Here is an 18,164-nt window from a genome sequence, read left to right as displayed (position 1 = left end):
ACAAGGTGTCACGTAATTATAACACCTGAAAAAAGGTGGTACCCGAGGATTTTAAACGAGCATATTTCGCCCTTGTGACATAAACGACCCATAAGGTACTTGTCGCGTCAACAGATCAATTTGTAATGTCTTTAATAGTCATCGCAATTTTAATCGCAACTTAATCGATGAACGCGTTAATAATTTTACGAGCCTCGTAACCAACGAAATATCAGAAACAACGTGTGTAAAAATTAATATGAGCAACCTGTATCGTCAGCACTCGTCCAAATTGCAATTAATCTCCTCCGTTGAACGCTCTCGCCTCTACCGCGAATTATCGAGAATACCGAACGATGTACCTTCGCAAGAAAGAAAAAAGAGCAAACGAACGTATAAGAATTTGCACCTGTTGATCGGCGATTATCGCGAAATTAAAAACGCTAAGTGAGTTCGGTTGTATCGAGCTTCCAGGTATATCCGCTCGCGATCGCCTCGACCGGCATTATCACGGCCAGCTACGTCAGTGTTAAACAAGCCTTAGTGGCCATAACAGCGCGTCAGAATGTCGTCCCTTCGACCGGTAACCTGCATTCAACGTGGTGTGCTCGTTACGACCCTGTTGGCCGCGCGATAACTTTCAGGTTACTGCCACCACTTACGCTCCGCCGTGAACGACACCGTTCGGCCCGTTGGTTACTGCCGCTGATTGCGAATGAAACACGGAACACGCTCGACCCGCGACGATAAAGGGGAAGGAAACGCCGCACCGAGCCGAGTAAAATTACTCCGCTGACCGACCGCGAGATCCCCGCGATATACACCGCGTTATTTACATAGACCAACCTTTATTAATTATCTAAACACGGTGTAATGAATCGCGATACGGCTATGCAGCCTGCGTGCACTGCTCGCTCGACGACAACCTCTCCACCGACTGCTTTCCTTACATAACTCACGGAACAATGCGAATAACTCTCGCTCGAGGAAATCAATTTTCACTCGTTACTCTGAAACTTCTCTGAACTGTGATTTTCAATACCAAAGTCCACTCTGCAGCCTTCTCAAAGGTGACTCAAAAGACGACCCAAAGAAAAAAAAACATAGAATGTTATCTCCATCTTAAGACTTCAAATATCATAGCCCAAACATCCGTGCACTCTGAAAGTTTTGAGAATTGTAGCTTAACATAAAGAGCAATATTAGAGACCTCTTCATGTACCCCATTTTTTCAAAAAATTCGAAAGTCACAAAACAAGTTGCTCATCTCAATGACCATCCAAAGTTTAGATCAAGCAGTTAGATTCTTCAAATGTAATTAAGCGGAACCGTCGAAGGAGATTTTAGGTCTGGGAACACAGAAGCAGATCCTTAGTTGCCTATCAATGTCGAGGTTTCCCACGTTACATTTCAGAATTCGTGAATCCAACCGATCACGAGGGCAGGAACGGTGATGGATGAACGCGGCAATATCTAACAAAGTCAGCGTGCAAACTAAGTTGAAGGCATAGTAAGAGGGACACGCGGGCGGATTATGGACGGTTGCGGACCGTGGTCCGCGTGCGGTCTCCACGAGCGAGGTTTAGGCGCGTGCGAGCTGGATTTATGGCCCCCATTATGACGTTGACGTATCGCCTTCGTGAGGGTCCTAAACCAAACCCAAGGCGGATCTAAGCTCCGTGTATCTAAGCCGAGAGCTAGCCACAGGTTACCGCAACCCGGACGAGAATATTCGAAGCTGATCCCGTGGACCACCGTGTCCGATAAATGTCCTACTCGACCTCTGCTCCTCCTCGTTTACTCCTTCGAACTAAATCTTATCTTTCTCACACTGTCAACTGTGCAATTACAATTACATGATGTTGTGAAAGGTACATGATATTTTTTACCGAGTATGTTACTATAAGAGTCGTTGTAATAATATATATGTATATCATTTTTAACTTCATCGGTGGTGTTCGTAAAGTGGTATGCAGAAGGGTATTTAACAAATTCTGTACCTATACTACACATATTAACCCTTTGCATTCCTGTATCAAGTGTGGCTCGACATTTCTCTTGGATCTCATAAATAATTCAGATAAATAAATTGGTTGAATATGTATATTATTTATTTACTACTTGTAATAAAAGAAGAATTTCTCACATACTACACCCTCTTGCATTTTATTGAGAATTCCTTTCTTAATCTATTTTGTGTATATTAAAGAGTACATAGGTAAAAGAAATCGAAGAACACCAAGGGTTAAATTTTGATTTAACTACAGCCTCGGGCTAATGACCATAGTAGTCGACGCCCGCAACAAGAATCAATCAATCAATCAATCAACTACAGCCTACTACAGTCAAGTATTATTATAAACACCCAGTCGAATAAAAAAGAAATTGTTTGTTAAACTAACAATTCCGAAATTTCCTCGTAGACAAGGACAAACATCCGGAAGATTGGATTGGGAAGAAGAGAATGGGAAGAGGGTCAGAAGGAAGGTAAGTTCTCGTTGTCAGCGAGAATTATTGGCATTTTCCGGGTCCGGTAATGGTTGTCCAGCGACGCAATAAGTCGAGGAAGGGGTCGAATCGCGTATCGAGAATTTAAAGGGCGTGCGAAGTCGCTTTTACGCGTCGGATGCGCAGCCCCGAATTCAATTTATACCCTCCGGCAACGGGTTTCCGGTTCGAACCACACATCTTGCGGGATCGCAGCACTTCGCTCCGTTTCCGGAACGATGTCTTTCCTTCTGCGATTCAGTCTCCGATGAAATACGGCCACGATATCTGTATCGTTCGCCACGACGACGACTTTTGGCCACAGAGAAGGGTGACGCAAATAAATCGCGGTGCAAAATGGATCGGGTGGTGGGCGACGTCACGCATGGTCGAGTGTCAAAACACCATGGAGGTTGCTTGCCTGTCCGGCTACGATGCATTAAAGGCCGACAAGTTAATGGACAACTGGGATCCACCGGTGACCCGATCGGGCTGTACTGTGACACCCGTTGTTCCCGAAGGAATTCTACATAAGGGAGTGTCGCGCAGGATCTGACTTCGGCTACTCTTCACAAAAATAGAACTTAAAAGTAGTATATAAACGAAACTTAATATTTTTGTAACTTTAGAAATCTCTCTAAAATATAAATAATTGTAAAAAAACTCTGCAACAATAAATAGAAAGAATAACAATACTCGACACCAGATATCGAAATACAGAGAGATATTACTTTTTGAAAATATTGAATGAATTAATAATTAGCAATTACCAACGATAAATATATTTGTAGCTTATTCGAAGCTGCCGATCCTCGATGACTGTATTTATAGGAGAAATAAAAATAATTTGTAGTAATTAAGAATTTATGTCAGCGAACGCGATAAGAACGGTCGTATAAGGGGAGCGATATTGAAAGATCGAAAAATGTATCTATTATATCCGACGGGCTCGAAACACGTAGAAACTGGATACCGCGTATGCTAGTTCGAGATCCTGGCAAAACTCTCCCGAGGGGAAAGCCGAGGATATTGAATATCAGATCGCGTGTCCCCGGTGTGTTTATTCGCGCGACGCCAAACCCGCGCGGCACAGGAAACAAAATCCGGTGCCCGAAGGGTAGTACACGATCACGTAGAGAAAAGTCTTTTATCGTGAACTGAACGTGATTGAAAATAGGCGTATAAAGTCGATATGGATCTATGCTGCAACCCTGTCCTACCCTATTGCATCGTGTTGTCTCTGTACGAATATTCGACTTTATTCTGGTACAGTCCCTACAGCGACTTTATCTTTCTAAGAATTATTGAGTACATTGAGATTATAGAGTATAGGATTAATTATTTCAGTTGCATTTAATTGGAATAAAATTCAACTTGGAGCTCTAGAAATCTGGAGACATAGGAATCTATAGAAAAATTTGAGGATGTAGGGCTTCAGGGATGTAGAATTAGGATATAGAAATGTAGGAATCTAGAAATCTAAAGTATTGAACCTGAATAATAAATAAATTTATCAATCGATCTTTCCCTTTGTGAAGTTCCTCCAACTTCATCGAACAAATCTTCGCCTACACTTTTTAACTTTCGACGATCGTAGCCACGGGAAATCAACCCCTTTTCCAGATCCAGCGAATTCGAGTCTCCGGTGTACGGTAAGAAGATCTAAGGTAGTTTTACATCGGCGCGTGTAACTTTGGTACAGGCACCGGCGAGACAAATGGCGGCGGTTATCTTAGATAGGGCGGCAGAGAGAAAGGGAAAAGATAAAGAGAAATACGGGAGAGAGTGGAATCGGTAGGAAAGCGGGTGCTGGAGAGGCAGACGTCGAGTAAGGAAGATGGGATGAAAACATCGATTGCAGGGGCTTGTAACACCGCGGTACGAACAGAGGGATCAGGCCGAGCGATAAACCAAGCGGCCTGGAAAATGCCGGATCAACGGCGCGATGTTTCAGCAAAAACTGTCTGGAAATCGGTACAGCCACGGCTCAAGGAGACCGAGGAAAATGGGGAGGACGTAACGGACCAGAGAGAAAGAAAAGAGGGAACTTCTCCTTCACCCCTCTTTCACATGGACCCAACTCTCTGTCTATGTATATAGACCTCTAGCGTTATATGCGACATTATATCGCTTATCCCCGCGGACTATACCCCCTATCCTATCGCTCTCCAGCCTCTGAATCCCGACGGATTTATGAGAAAAGTAATACGAATTAAACTGACGTCTGTCCCCTGTCCTCTCAGCGTGTACGGTAAGCGCTAGAAAGAAGCTCGCGGAATCGAGAGACAAGCGACGAGCCCTTGGGAGATGATGTTAACGAGCTAAATGTTAAACCGACTCGTGTCGATTTTATTGTTTAGTCTAAATAATCAATTGGTACTTTAAGTATAAATAATTAATTGCTACTCTAAGAATAAAGTTACTTCAAGATTTTAGTATGATACAGTCTTCTCTTTTTAACCCATAAGGGGTTAATACAGTTTCGATATCAATGTTAAAATATTGATTATATTTCTACTACTATAATACATATCAAGAAAGTATTTAAATATGTTCAAAGTGGAAATGGTTTTGGAGAAATTTGAAACTGAACAGCGACATCTTAAAGAGGTTTATGAAAGTGTCTAAGCATGAACGACTACTTTATATCTTGTATCTATCGCAGGTCATTTCTGAACAGTATGATGTTAAAGCAGTTACCTACCATGACTTTGAATGATAAAACAGTTAATATTAAATTCGATGGTAACATCAACTTTCAGAATTGCAATGTATATGTCACTAACAATCGTGATTTTGTATACACGTTCCACAAACCACCTCATTCGATTCATTCTAAATTGGTTACACGATATTCTTTTTCAAAAACAACCTTCAAATCTTCCCTATCAGTCGTGAAATTCGACTGCCAGTACAGGGACTTGAATAGCTCCCCAACTGAAGGTAACTACATTACACATCAAGATAGAATCCATTTGATTTCACTAAAATATATAAGAAGTACTATTTTTTATTGTCATTATACTTTAAAACGCATAAAACGTATTATACTACATCGTTAATTTGCATTTCCAACGAAACGCGATTCAAATAGCCCGCCAAAGGATTCTAACGACGCCACGTGTCAGTGGCGCCACTCGTGGCGGGATAGTACACTATATACGAACGGTAGTTCTTTATGATCGATAAGTCGTCTAATCCCGCGTCCTCAGCTCAGACCGTGTGTTGAAACATCACGTGCTGATAAGATTAATCGGCTACGATAACGTGACGTATCGCCATTTTAAGAAGCAATATCATTGGCCATAACTGGAGGTATGTTTTCCCAGCTACTTCAATTCAGCATGTGGATTTTATTCTATATTGTATCGCAAGGACGCGCTATACCTTTCCGATTGCACCTACGAAAAGCTGACGCGGCAACGGCCGGTACTATCTCGTTTACGAACACGTACACGTCTATTCCTGTGTAGTATACTTTCACGTGTACGATCATTTAAATGCCGTTCATTAACAGGGTTTACTTAGTAATACATTTCGATCGTTAAATACTTCACTGTACGAATAAAATTAGAATATTTATGCATGATCTTTTTATTGCCTCGTAGATGTTTGCTTCTTTCAAACCTCATGCTGCATAGTGGTGCCTTTCGTTGACGCAAATGTTAACTATTACGCACAAACTTAAAATTCAATAATTCGACGTAGCTCTATTCGGATCTACGCGGTTCAATTTCATGCCATTCGATTATAGCCGTAATAATCGTGTAATTTTCAAATAAACAATTATTTCGATAATTTATAAGAAACATCGGATGTACTAAGTCAACGGAATATCAATTTATGATGATAGTATTGATCGATGACCTGTTACACGAAGCATCAGGTTAATCGTAACTTTGGTGCTTTGTATTAGTGTACGTCGATTCGAAATGTGGATTGCAATACCGCTGCGTTGAACGGAAACGTACGGAGCTAGCCGAGCTCTGTCGACTGTGAGCTTCAAATTTATCATTTGACTTCCGATGTGTCGCGCAGTTATCGATATTCGTGCGAGCTTGCGATTCGATTGCTTGCAATTGGATCTCCTGGGATTTTCTCGATATTCGGCGTTACTCTGTATCCAATTACGAAACCACCAAAGCGATCCTCTGTGGAATAGGATAATTTAGGTAAATTGATTTCTTTGCTTTTGTAGAAACTTATTTCAAATTTAATTAATTTTTTCTTCTAAAAGGGAACACTTTAATTTATTATTACAAAGTATTATCGATTTCGTTAATCGAACATGTTTGAGAGATGTAATTCGATGTCGATGTCTTTGATTAATTCAATTTTTCTTTCTTACGTATATTCGCTTTGATAACGCTAAGGAGAACGTATACCGGATAAAGATATAGAACTCGTTATCTACAAACGTACAAATATTTAACAAAATGTGTAATTAAGAGACTGAAATGAGCATGAAGCAGGCAAACGTTCTATTCAAGTATGCAGACTGAACGTTTATGCAATTTATTACACCGATAAAAACGGTTGTATTCGGTGAATCATCTAATTCGATACACGTAATCGCGCGGTAATCAAACGCGCGAGTTATTAAAATAAATGAACGATGTTAAAATAAATTAACTGGATACTAAGAAATTACTATAACTTCTCGTAAAATCCTCGTCGTTTAAAAATTTAAATGATCGATTTAGCAATGTAACGAGCTCACCATCTTCAGCAACAACGTAATTGCGTTAATGGCGGTGACCTCGTTCGCAAGTTTTATTCAGGGTATCCATAGCCTGTCGCACTATTCCTCTCGACGCAAAAATTTCACAACGAATTCGTACCTTCAACGTGAAATCGAATCGTCAGGAAATTAAACTGTTCGTCGTAAATGTGGTCGCAAAAATCCAACTCACGTGATATTCGTACGCCAACGAATCCGCTGGGATAAAAGCGACGTCCCTCGTGAAAACAAAGCACTCAGCCTTAATAAAATGGACTTTTTTTGTATATATACGAATTCGTTGCAGATATGTCGAAGAATGCCAGTGGGACGTCCGACCTGGAACCGGAAGAACGAGTTCCCATTCTACAGCTAGATGAGAAGACCCTCAAAAGCTTGAATTATCTGCTGGAGGATTTCAAAGACCGTTTCTCTATCAAACCTTCCTTTTTCGTTAAAGTTCCAGGAAGGTAATTTTACTGTTGCTTTCTACGAGGGAGATTATAATAGACGAGTTGCAATACCACGCGTTGCAACGGATTACTTGGCGATATAAGGAGTAGCAATATTACATATTACAATATTGCATGTTGAAATATAACGAATTGTAATGCCATGCGCGGCGATATAATGCGAGGCAATATAACGCGAAGCAATAATTTTCTCCGTTAAGATGCAACGCGTTACAATGCTGTACGTTGAGATTTAACGTGTTGCAATACCATTCGTGGCGATATAACGCGAGGCGATGTAACGCGAGGTACTATAACGTGATGCATTACTGCACGTCAAAGTACAACGCGTTACAATGCTGCACGTTGAAATTTAACGCATTGCAGTACCATGTGCGGCGATATAACGCGAAGCTATTTAACGCGAGGCAATATAACACGAGGTAATGTAACGTAATGCATTTACTGCACGTCAAAGTGCAACGCGTTACAATACTGCACATTGAGATATAACGCATTGCAATACCATGTTCGGCGATATAACGCGAGGCAATATAACGCGAAGCAATATAATGCGAGGTAATATAACGTAATGCATTACTGCACGTCAAAGTACAACGCATTACAATGCTACGCGTTGAAATGTAACGCATTGCAGTATCATGTGCGGCGATATAACGCGAGGCAATATAACACAAGGTAATATAACGTGATACATTACTGCACGTCAAAGTGCAGCGCGTTACAATGCTGCACGTTGAAATGTAACGCATTGCAGTACCATGTGCGGCGATATAACGTGAGGCAATATAACGCGAGGTAATATAATGTAATGCATTACTGCACGTCAAAGTGCAACACGTTACAATACTGCACGTTGAAATGTAACACGTTGCAATTCCATATACGGCGATATAACCCGAGGCAACATCAGGTGGCAATATAACGAATTGAGACATAAAAATTCAACTCGCAGTACTACACGAAGTAATATAACTTACTGCAATACCACACGTGGTAATATGACCTATTACAATACCACACGGCACAATACAATACGTTGTAATATTACGCGTGGCGATATAACGTGTAAAAATAGCATTCGTAACAACATATCGTATTGCAACACCATACGACGATACAATAAATTACTATTCATTGCAATACCACAGCTTAGACTTTAGACACAATCAATTTGTATCGAAAATATTGACGAAACGTTCGCACAATTATTCGCGTCAAAAGTGAAACTTTAAATTGATATAGAATACGCGTCACTTTATGATACCTTTGTGTCAGCAAATCACATAAAACTAGACGTATTTCGACATCTGTTATCCGATATGCAACAATATAATGATTATAACTGTTCAGTTTTTCAACGAGTAATCGCGGTTGTTTTGATCACCTGTTCGCAGAGTTAATTTAATTGGCGAGCACATCGATTATTGCGGATACGCTGTTTGCCCAATGGCAATCGAGCAGCACATAATCATCGCCGTGGCTCCTACCGAGGATGATAAAGTTTTTGTCGCCAACACAAATCCCAACTACGGAGGCTTCTGCTACAGTTTTGAACAACTGACGTGAGTTAAATGTCAACCACATTTTGTTACACGTGGATTCATAACAAAAGCTTCGGTTACCAAGGACAGACTTAATACGTTCCGAGGGTGTAAGAAATTAGAGTGCTATTCTACAGTCTACTTCCGGAAATATGATCAGGGTAGGGTTGCTAATTTACCGCCTCATTGTTGCGCATAGAAATATTCTTTTACGGTATACGTCGAGAATTGTGTTATCAAATATCGTCTACTTAAAATTTGAAAAAGTAAGCAGTGGTAGGGTGTTTCTTTCTTCCTCCGGATTTTCTCTAGGGAAGCATTTGTGCTCGCAACGATATTCCGATGAAAATGATCAGTCGCATAAATTTTCATTTTCCTCATTTCGTTCGAAGAAAAATCGCCGGAAGGGAACAAGCTGAAGATAATACAAAAATTCCATATACAACATCGGAATGCAATTTCGCCGTAGGAAATTTTTTCGGTGCATTTCTCGCCGGGGAAAAAATAAATGGCGTTCGGTCCCCGACGTGAAACTAATTCGCTCGAATATAGTAGGTTGGAAGTAACGCGTATATGTTGAATTAAAATGATGCAATAAAGCGAAAGGTACGATAAAGCTGGTCGACGTAATTTCATTACTCGAAAAATATTTAGCGACTCGTCAGTTGGAAAACTTGTGTTCGGAAAAATTCACAAGGATATGCGAATAGTCAAAATCGCTACTAGAGCTCTCATTTATATTTACCATAGTTCTCTTTCGTGATCAAATTCGTTATCGCTTCTGTTTCTTCCTTATTTAGTATGAACACATTTTTAGCACAATTAGAGTTCATTTTGCCTCGATACTTTCGCTTTTAAGAAGATATACGGGCTTGTTGCTCCTCTTCCAAGTAATTTTCTTTCGCTTCGTGGGTTTACATCATCGAGAAGTAGTTTCTGCATATAATAACCAGCGTCTTTCCAGCAAATGAGAAAAACAAAGTACATTGTAATGCAAATGAAAAATGGAATTATTTGTGGCGGCGACTCGCTGTATATTTCATTGTTCGTTCTCCGTTCTATTAGGCAGAACAGCACAAAGGTGTTTACGGAAATCCGGGAGATTCACGGAACTTGTTTGCAAAGAAACTTAATCTTTATGATGGAAGAATATATATGAAATCTCTACTGAGATTAATACGAGTGGGGAATAAAAAGATGCTTCTACATGCACAACGGCAGAAAATGTGACACGAAACTCTCCTGCCATTTTTATGTCGTGCCAGTTTTTGTACGCCTTTTTGGCAAAAAGTTTATAAATGAACGATCGTCCCGTTATTACAAAAAGGGCCCAGAAAACATATTTAATAATGAGGTTATAAGAAATTTCGAGGACAAAAGCTTTCGCTTTGAGGACTCGGCACTTTAATTTTAACGAAATACATTTTATAGTAATCACGAAAAACAAACTTGATAAACCTTTCACAGCCATACCGTCAGAGAGGGCGCACCAATACAGTGGTCTAACTATTTCATGAGCGGAGTACAAGGAGCTCTCGAAAAGCTCCCGCGGGCATGTACACCTAAGGGATTCATAGCCCTAGTTGACGGAGACATTCCTCCTAATGCGGGCCTTTCGAGCTCCAGCGCTTTGGTTTCTGCCGCGCTGCTGTTGACCATGCATGTCAATAAGGTAACTATACCTTTTCATTCTTTACTCTTTAAGATACACTTATTTCGATTTTACCACGTTTAACATATCTGTAGTTACACGTGTTCGCATAAGAATTCGTGGCGCACAACTTGACCATTCTCTAAACACAACTAACAGCTCTGTATTAATAAAAAGGCACACGAATATAAATGGACGTTAAAGAATTCCGTCAGCGCGATTACGAGACCTCCTAGTCCACAATTTCACGCTACAAGAAACTTGGAGCAGCAGCTTTGGCAAAAGGGTAGAAAGAGGAAGCCGCCAGACCTCCAAAAGAAAATGAAATTCACCAGCGACAGAGGAATAATGGCTGCGGAATGGCAGCGACAAAAGCGGGGGATGTTTAGCGAACAAACGACGGGACACGGTCTAGAAGCGAGGCAGGAAGTGTTCCTTGCCCAGGAGGTGGCAATTTGTAAGGCTACGTGATTAACAGGCTGCACCGGGTATCAGTGTCACGTTCCTGGAACAGCCGTTTCGTTATGATTAAATCACGTACACACGCACGCGACAACGGCGACGATATTGCGGCGTGCTCGCAATGTAGCTGCCGCGTTCCAGACAGCGACGAGTAAAAATTGCGCTTTTATTTTCGTGGCCGCGGATCTGCTTTTTCTCCTGGGGCTTCCAAGATCGATGAGAAAACCTCCTCTGGACCCTAACGTCTCCTTCGACGAGTCACATCGACGTTCTCCGCTCCGAGATTATGCGACGAGTGTCTTCGCACGGAATGTCCGAAGAATTTCTGATACCTTCCTGTCCATTACTCGCGCTTCCGACCAGATCCATAAAGCGTACTCACGATCGCTTTACATACGAGCCACGCGATACCAGATCGATTCCCTTAACGTGAAACCCTCTGCGCACCCTGTTCACCCCTCTGACTTGCGTGAACGATATTACGAGGGAAACCGCAATACGCGATTCGATATCGCGAATTTGACTAGCCGGATAAATTACATATGTCATCGACAACATCGACACTTCCTAGCCAATGAATCCTCTATCGAGGCGCAATGCGTATCGCATTGTGCGATTCTTTCGTGTCAATAATCAAAAAGAGGAAATTGACAAACAGAATTCCCTCGCGCAACAATTCGTCGTTTTGCGTTTCATTGTATCGATTTCACCAGCCTTTGAAAAGTTCTGATCGGAGAGAAAACTTGTTTCGGAAGAAAAAACAAGTACGGTAATTGAACATATAGCGGAGCGATGAGAATTCTTGAAAATAAACTTTAGTTTCCCGATATTTTTCAGCGAAGCGTACACAAGTGTCGGAAGAAGTTTAATTAATAGTTTAGTAGGAACTACGGTAATTCGCTGTTCAACGAAAAAATTCCATTTGAAGCGTTTTCGCAATTACCGAAGATCCACACACAGGGGTGAACGCTTTCGAAGAGGGTTGAAGCCGTGTTTACCTTCGCTTCCTCGTGTGTACAGTCAATAAGTCGAAGTTAAACGCGAGCGAGGCGACAATAGATAGCTGTCGCGATGGCAAAACAGGAAGTTGGCAAAAGGAACACGCTCGTTTTCGTTGTTGCAGCAACCATTGCCGAAATGTCGACTGGCTGTCCACAGCGCCAACGCCGAAAGGTACGTCGGCACCATGGGTGGCGGTATGGATCAGGCAATCGCCTTTCTTGGAGAACAAGGTAACTGTTTTTGCAATCCCCTACGTAAAATTTTCAGAGGAACAAAAACTGGTCTAAGCACGGGCTACCACTTTTATTTCAGCATGGCTTGTTAAATATAACTCTTCAATGCGTATTTAAAATATTTTGTTAGTAAACTTTTAGCTTTACTTCCCCTAGGGTTGGCATGACCCTACATTTCAAGCAACTCATGTTTCGTCTTGAACCTGTATTTAGGCCACTTCCTCAATTTATCTCGAAGGTAATTGTACTGATTTTTATCGATATCTGTGAAGGTTCTGCATTGCTAATCGAATTCAACCCGCTACGTAGCAGCGATATCACGTTACCGGAAACCGCAGTGTTCGTAATAGCCCATAGCCAGACATGTCACAACAAAGCGTCCACGAGGGATTATAATTTAAGGGTCATGGAATGTCAACTTGCTGCACTGGTAACGTATCACTCTGTACGATTAAGAATTCGCGAAAATCATTTTAATTCTACGTGCTGATAACGAACTACCCCGTGAGTAATCGTGGTTATGGTCGAAGGATTCGTTGGATTCGATCATTATCTCGTACAACAATAAACACTCAAAGAATCATTCGAACATAACGTTTCAAAGAAGCTAATGGGATTGCGTTTCGATTATGTTTTACGGTTGTTGCACAACTGACTTTGATCGATGTGCCTCGGCCACGATCCTCCCCTCTGTTGGGAATAACTCCGGTCTATCTAACGAATCTGACCACGCTTCTTTTATACCTGACAACATCTAGAAAGCCACTAGATTGATGAAACTTTCGTTACCGAACATATTTCACTCTTTAATTGTTATTTATTTTAGCGATCGCACCATTACTCGTATCGTTAGCTTTCGCTGATTCTGAAACTTAGAAATTTTGAAATACAGCAAAGTTAAAAAATATATATCATGATCCTACTACGCAACACTTAGACTTCCAAATACATACTAATCTCAAGAGTAATTTCCAGATGATAGCAAACAAAAGGAACATGCCTTTGGAACAAGTAAAAAGATTAAGCAGCGTTCAAGATTTCCTAGGTGCGAGCTTAGAAGAAATGGCGTCCATAGTAGCAGCTGACTTTCACGAAGAACCGTACACCATGGACGAGGTACACGACTAACCATGAATAATGACGATATTGACCTCTTTCCTAAAAATAATCTTATCGATCGACCAAAATTTCGTCCTTGCTTCGCTCAGAATTTGTCTCAACATTGCTTTTGTTGTTCAACCTCTGCTCTATTGATTCGTGTATAATAAGCACATTCACGCACCTTTTATATTCTCGACCCCAGATATTATTCTTTCATTGTATCCAATTTCTTGGATGCTTTCTAAGCACACTATTGTCTCGTTCGATCCCACGAAAGCTATACAATTTCCTCGACAATAGCGTTATTTGGAACCTTCTATCTATACACAAACACAATTGTTTTTGTAGATCTGCAAAAATCTGGGCGTTACGGAAGATAGGTTGAGGAGCCTGTCGTTAAGAGATTTTAACGATTCACAAACCTTTAAATTGAGGCAAAGAGCTTTACATGTCTTTCAAGGTAATTAAATTTCTCATAATAATAATTTTTGATTGGGCCAATTTCACTTTTGGTGTCTTGGAAGTTTTTATCTGCACATTGCACCGTTACTAATTTTTATATTCTCTACTTTTGCAAGTCTGCATCACACAATTTTTCTGCAAAACATTGCATCAATTTATTATAATAATCTTTTATTCTAAAGATGTCTCATCTTACCCCTTTTTGCGTTATAGCAATTTTACGCCCATTTACAGTATCCATTTACATTCGAAATGTCAAACTGTCGTATATTGTAGAAGCAGCAAGGGTGATAGAATTCCAACGCGTCTGCGAAGACAGCACCATGACGGAAGAAGAGAAGCTTCGACGGTTAGGCGATCTGATGTGCAAGAGCCACGAGAGTCTTCAGAAACTGTACGAGTGCAGCCATCCAAGCGTTGATGCACTCGTCGAAAAGGCCATGAGTTGCGGTGCACTCGGGGCAAGACTCACGGGAGCAGGGTATGTGAGACGTGGATACCGCTGTTCCTTCTAGAATAGTCGTAAATTAAATTTAAATATAGATAGCCGAACCCGACATCTCTCTATGCCATCCGCTACAACGGCACGACCAAGGAATACAGAGTTTAAAAGCCTTTTCAAAGTTATGTGGCTCTGTGTTTTCCAGAGACAATTTCTTAAAGCCAGAAAATGAAATGATATTTATGTAACTATATTTAATTATGCTTGTTTATTGCCACAGGTAGTATTAAAATTTTATTAGCTAGGTTGACACGAAGGGTATATTTTTTTATTTGGGAGTATGGTACAAATATTCGACTCAGCGAGTTGAATTTCATCGTAAATTGATAACAATTAAGTAAAAAAATTTTAGAGGCATTAGTAATGTATTATAGTATGCGAGGAAAGAATGTTTGGGTGGAGTGACGTGATATGAAGAAGTGATCGAGTAATGTATAAGTGAAGAATGTTTGACCGGTGACAGTTTTCGTGGAAATGAGAATGTAATAGGGCTGAGTGTGTGAATGCATACATGAACTATTGTGTGTGGCTGAAGAGACATGAGGGAAGGAGGAGAAGGAAAGAGGTCGTCTGAGAGTAAACGGCGAAGACGTAACGTCGATATGCAATTTTCTTTCAAATATCAAAAATATCGCTGTTTAATAGCATCGCAATATGAAAAGAAAGGCACTGTTCATGTACTGGTTGTTGAATAAAAAACTAAGGGTATACGTGTGTGTCAGATTGAAATGATAACTCTTTGCATCGAATAGTCTTTTGATCAGGTTTACAGAAATTTTGCAATTTTCGATTGTGTGAATGTCTGGCATGAATTGTTTGAAACTCCGATCCTGATTGATTGTAGTAAAGAAGAAATTGTGGTTAAAATAGTTCATACAGAGAATAGGTAAAAAGGACGAGGAACAAAGGACTTGGTCTATAGTGCTGATTTATGATGCATGTGGAGAGTGAATCCTAACAGGTTGCTAATGCATTTCTGGAAGTGTACTCGCGATTAATTATTTTGTAGTCTCTTTGATCACGTAGAATTGGATACTGTCTGTCAACTTTTGGACGCGTCTATAGACAGTTACGCGTTGCACTTCTAAACTTTGTTTAATTGCAATCTGTTGTTCTCGTATCGCATTCCTATATTTCCTCTGTACCCCTAAATCCGTAGATCCACAAATCTCTGCATATATTCCTAAATCCCAATATCTCTAAATTCTAGTATTTCTAAATTTCCCAGTAAAAATAAATGGACGTTATCGATGGAACCCAGTTGGGAATAGCCGAAATCGTATTTTCGAAAGAATAAAGAATTCAACCATGAATTTTGTTTAGTAGTTTCTAGATCTAAATAAAATACGATATTGGAACAGGTGCACTGAAAATTTTACGACGTTTCAATATCGAAGCACCGTACTCTGGACGAAATCTAATCGATCCATGGGTGTGTATGCGCTACGTAGTATGTCAAAGAAATTCTTTTTACAACATGATGGCACGCAACCGTACCAGAATTTCAAAGTGTTTGAACAGAATCATTGAGAAAGAAATTATTTCCGCGAATTATTCTAGATAGCACCAATCGTTCCAATCGAGCTGAGCTATTGGTCTTATCAGTACAAGTGATACATAGAAAATATAAACACAAAAAAGGATTTAATCGTTCTACGATACGATACGACAAGTAATTCTATTTCTGTACAGGTGGGGCGGATGCATAGTGGCCATCACGACGAAAGACAAGGTTTCGGAATTTGTGGACAAACTGAAAACGGAGGTGATGAGATGCGGAGTGAAGCAGAGGTTCCAGGCGGTGGATCTGGTATTTCCAACGGAACCGAGCCAGGGTGCTGTAATTTACACGAGTTAAACTTTTATAAACCTGTATCCATACTCTTCGTACATTTTGTAAATGACTGCTCAAATACTTATGTAATTTTCTACGTGCAATAATAGTGTTATTATTTGTGCGGTCGGACGCGAATAAAGTATAATTCTTGCCAGATATACCAATTTACATTCATGGAGCCTGGAAAGAGGCTATATTGTCACATGTTACATTTCCCCTGTACACAGTTGTCAAACCTATAACATTGTTAGTTTTACGACTAGGTCATCATCGAATATTTCCTACCACTAATTATTATCATTAAGTATTACATCTCTGTAGTATTTACTCACAAAGTGTTTTATCGCTACAAAGTACTATACATTCATGTATATTATTAATAAAAATCAACTGATAAAAATTCTGTATCATTTGATTTGAAGAGGTGGCGCGAGACAGGGAAAGCTCCTAATACTTCGGATACCTCTTCGATTTCCTGCGATCCTGTTACCAGGAGTAGCAATGGAACACCGTTCGCTAGATGGCGCTTATCGAATTTTTATTTTTACTTACAGATTTTTTATGAATGATACATAGTGTTATACAGATATGTAGATACCTAATTATCAAGTATTTCACTATTAGATTATTATTTTCACTAAGTATCCCATAATTGAATATGTATTACATATGTAGTCACCAATAGTACTTTGAAATTTAGTATTTTCTATTAAAACATTTAACATATATGCTATTAGGATATCAGACATTAATTGTTCGTAAAATTGCCGTTGTTTGTATGATGTAAATTGCAGAATTCCAGCGAACAATTAATATGGAATATAACACAAAATTTTCAAACTCTCCCAATCGTGTGTATAACTCGGAATATATCCACAGTATTAAAACAATTTTCCACTCGTATTTAATCCCCGGATATTCTCCGCAAATACATATTTTTTAAAGCCGCGCATTTCATAATCTCGAACTCCAGCCCCTACAATAAATTAAATAAAATCTGTCGAATACCGTTAGGGTTTACAATGATCCACACGGAAAAAAGGACGCAGGAAACGATGGGTCGTCAATGGGATTTCCAGAGAACCTACCCTATCTACGAGCTTGCTGGTCAAAAGGTCTGTCGATCGTTAACGATCAGCGACGGAATTACGAAGTAAATAGAATGCTTTCTATGGCTTACGCAATCCTAAAACTTTATCGAAGCTGGATCCGAAAGGATAAACTTGACGCAATGAAATTTGTCGGCAGAAAATTTCCATTCGACCTACATTCGCTTAAGGGGGTTTTTATGTACTCGTACCGATTTTATCGCGAACATGTAAACTGAAGTAGGAGAAAGTCACACGTGAATGATTGCCAATTTATTCTATACTTATTTTCACGCAACAATACGCGATTAACGTAGAGGTTATTTTGTCACGCGATGGATTATCGCGCGTTTGTTTAGTACGCGTTAGATTATCATATGTTTGATTACTACGCGTTAAATAATTACACGTTAGATTTCTACGCGTAGGATTAGCACGCGTTATGTTAGTGCGCGTGGTATTTACAATGCGTTGAATTTGTCATGTGTTGTATTAGTCACGTATGGTATTACTACGCGTTAGATTAGTACATGTTAGATTATTACGCGTTGAATAATCACACGTTAGATTTCTACGCGTAGGATTAGCCGCGTTATATTAGTGCGCGTGATATTTACAACGCG

General features: G+C 40.1%; 1 protein-coding gene and 1 long non-coding RNA gene across 3 annotated transcripts; one reads left to right on the top strand and one right to left on the bottom strand.

Moving 5' to 3' along the window:
• Positions 1-5,643: 5,643 nt before the first annotated feature.
• Galk (N-acetylgalactosamine kinase) lies at positions 5,644-16,611 on the top strand. Of its 2 annotated transcripts, none has more exons than XM_012290771.2 (10): positions 5,644-5,781; positions 7,494-7,656; positions 9,057-9,224; positions 10,671-10,875; positions 12,440-12,548; positions 12,824-12,981; positions 13,527-13,667; positions 14,001-14,112; positions 14,391-14,595; positions 16,309-16,611. In XM_012290771.2, exons 2-10 carry the CDS (start codon positions 7,496-7,498, stop codon positions 16,472-16,474), a joined length of 1,425 nt encoding a protein of 474 aa, XP_012146161.2. In that variant the 5' UTR covers positions 5,644-5,781; positions 7,494-7,495; the 3' UTR covers positions 16,475-16,611. The 2 variants fall into 2 exon arrangements, with proteins under 2 accessions (XP_012146161.2, XP_003705628.2); XM_003705580.3 differs by lacking the exon at positions 5,644-5,781 and adding an exon at positions 6,420-6,638.
• Positions 12,603-14,442, bottom strand: LOC143264051 (uncharacterized). The gene is made up of 2 exons (XR_013037425.1): positions 14,311-14,442; positions 12,603-14,249 (listed from the first exon to the last, which is right to left on the bottom strand). It is a non-coding gene; the product is annotated as an uncharacterized LOC143264051 (long non-coding RNA).
• Positions 16,612-18,164: the final 1,553 nt, after the last annotated feature.

Source organism: Megachile rotundata, chromosome 3, assembly GCF_050947335.1.
Source record: "Megachile rotundata isolate GNS110a chromosome 3, iyMegRotu1, whole genome shotgun sequence".
Lineage (NCBI taxonomy): Eukaryota > Metazoa > Arthropoda > Insecta > Hymenoptera > Megachilidae > Megachile > Megachile rotundata.
Note: the sequence above shows the minus strand (reverse complement) of the source record. Positions and strands in the feature narration are given on the sequence as shown.

Bases quoted from the DNA above. Each gene is read 5' to 3' on its own strand.
- Galk (XM_012290771.2), top strand. From the start codon at position 7,496: ATGTCGAAGAATGCCAGTGGGACGTCCGACCTGGAACCGGAAGAACGA. The intron at 10,876-12,439 runs GTAACTATACCT...TCGTTGTTGCAG, and splicing joins TGACCATGCATGTCAATAAG to CAACCATTGCCGAAATGTCG. The intron at 12,549-12,823 runs GTAACTGTTTTT...ATATCTGTGAAG, and splicing joins CGCCTTTCTTGGAGAACAAG to GTTCTGCATTGCTAATCGAA.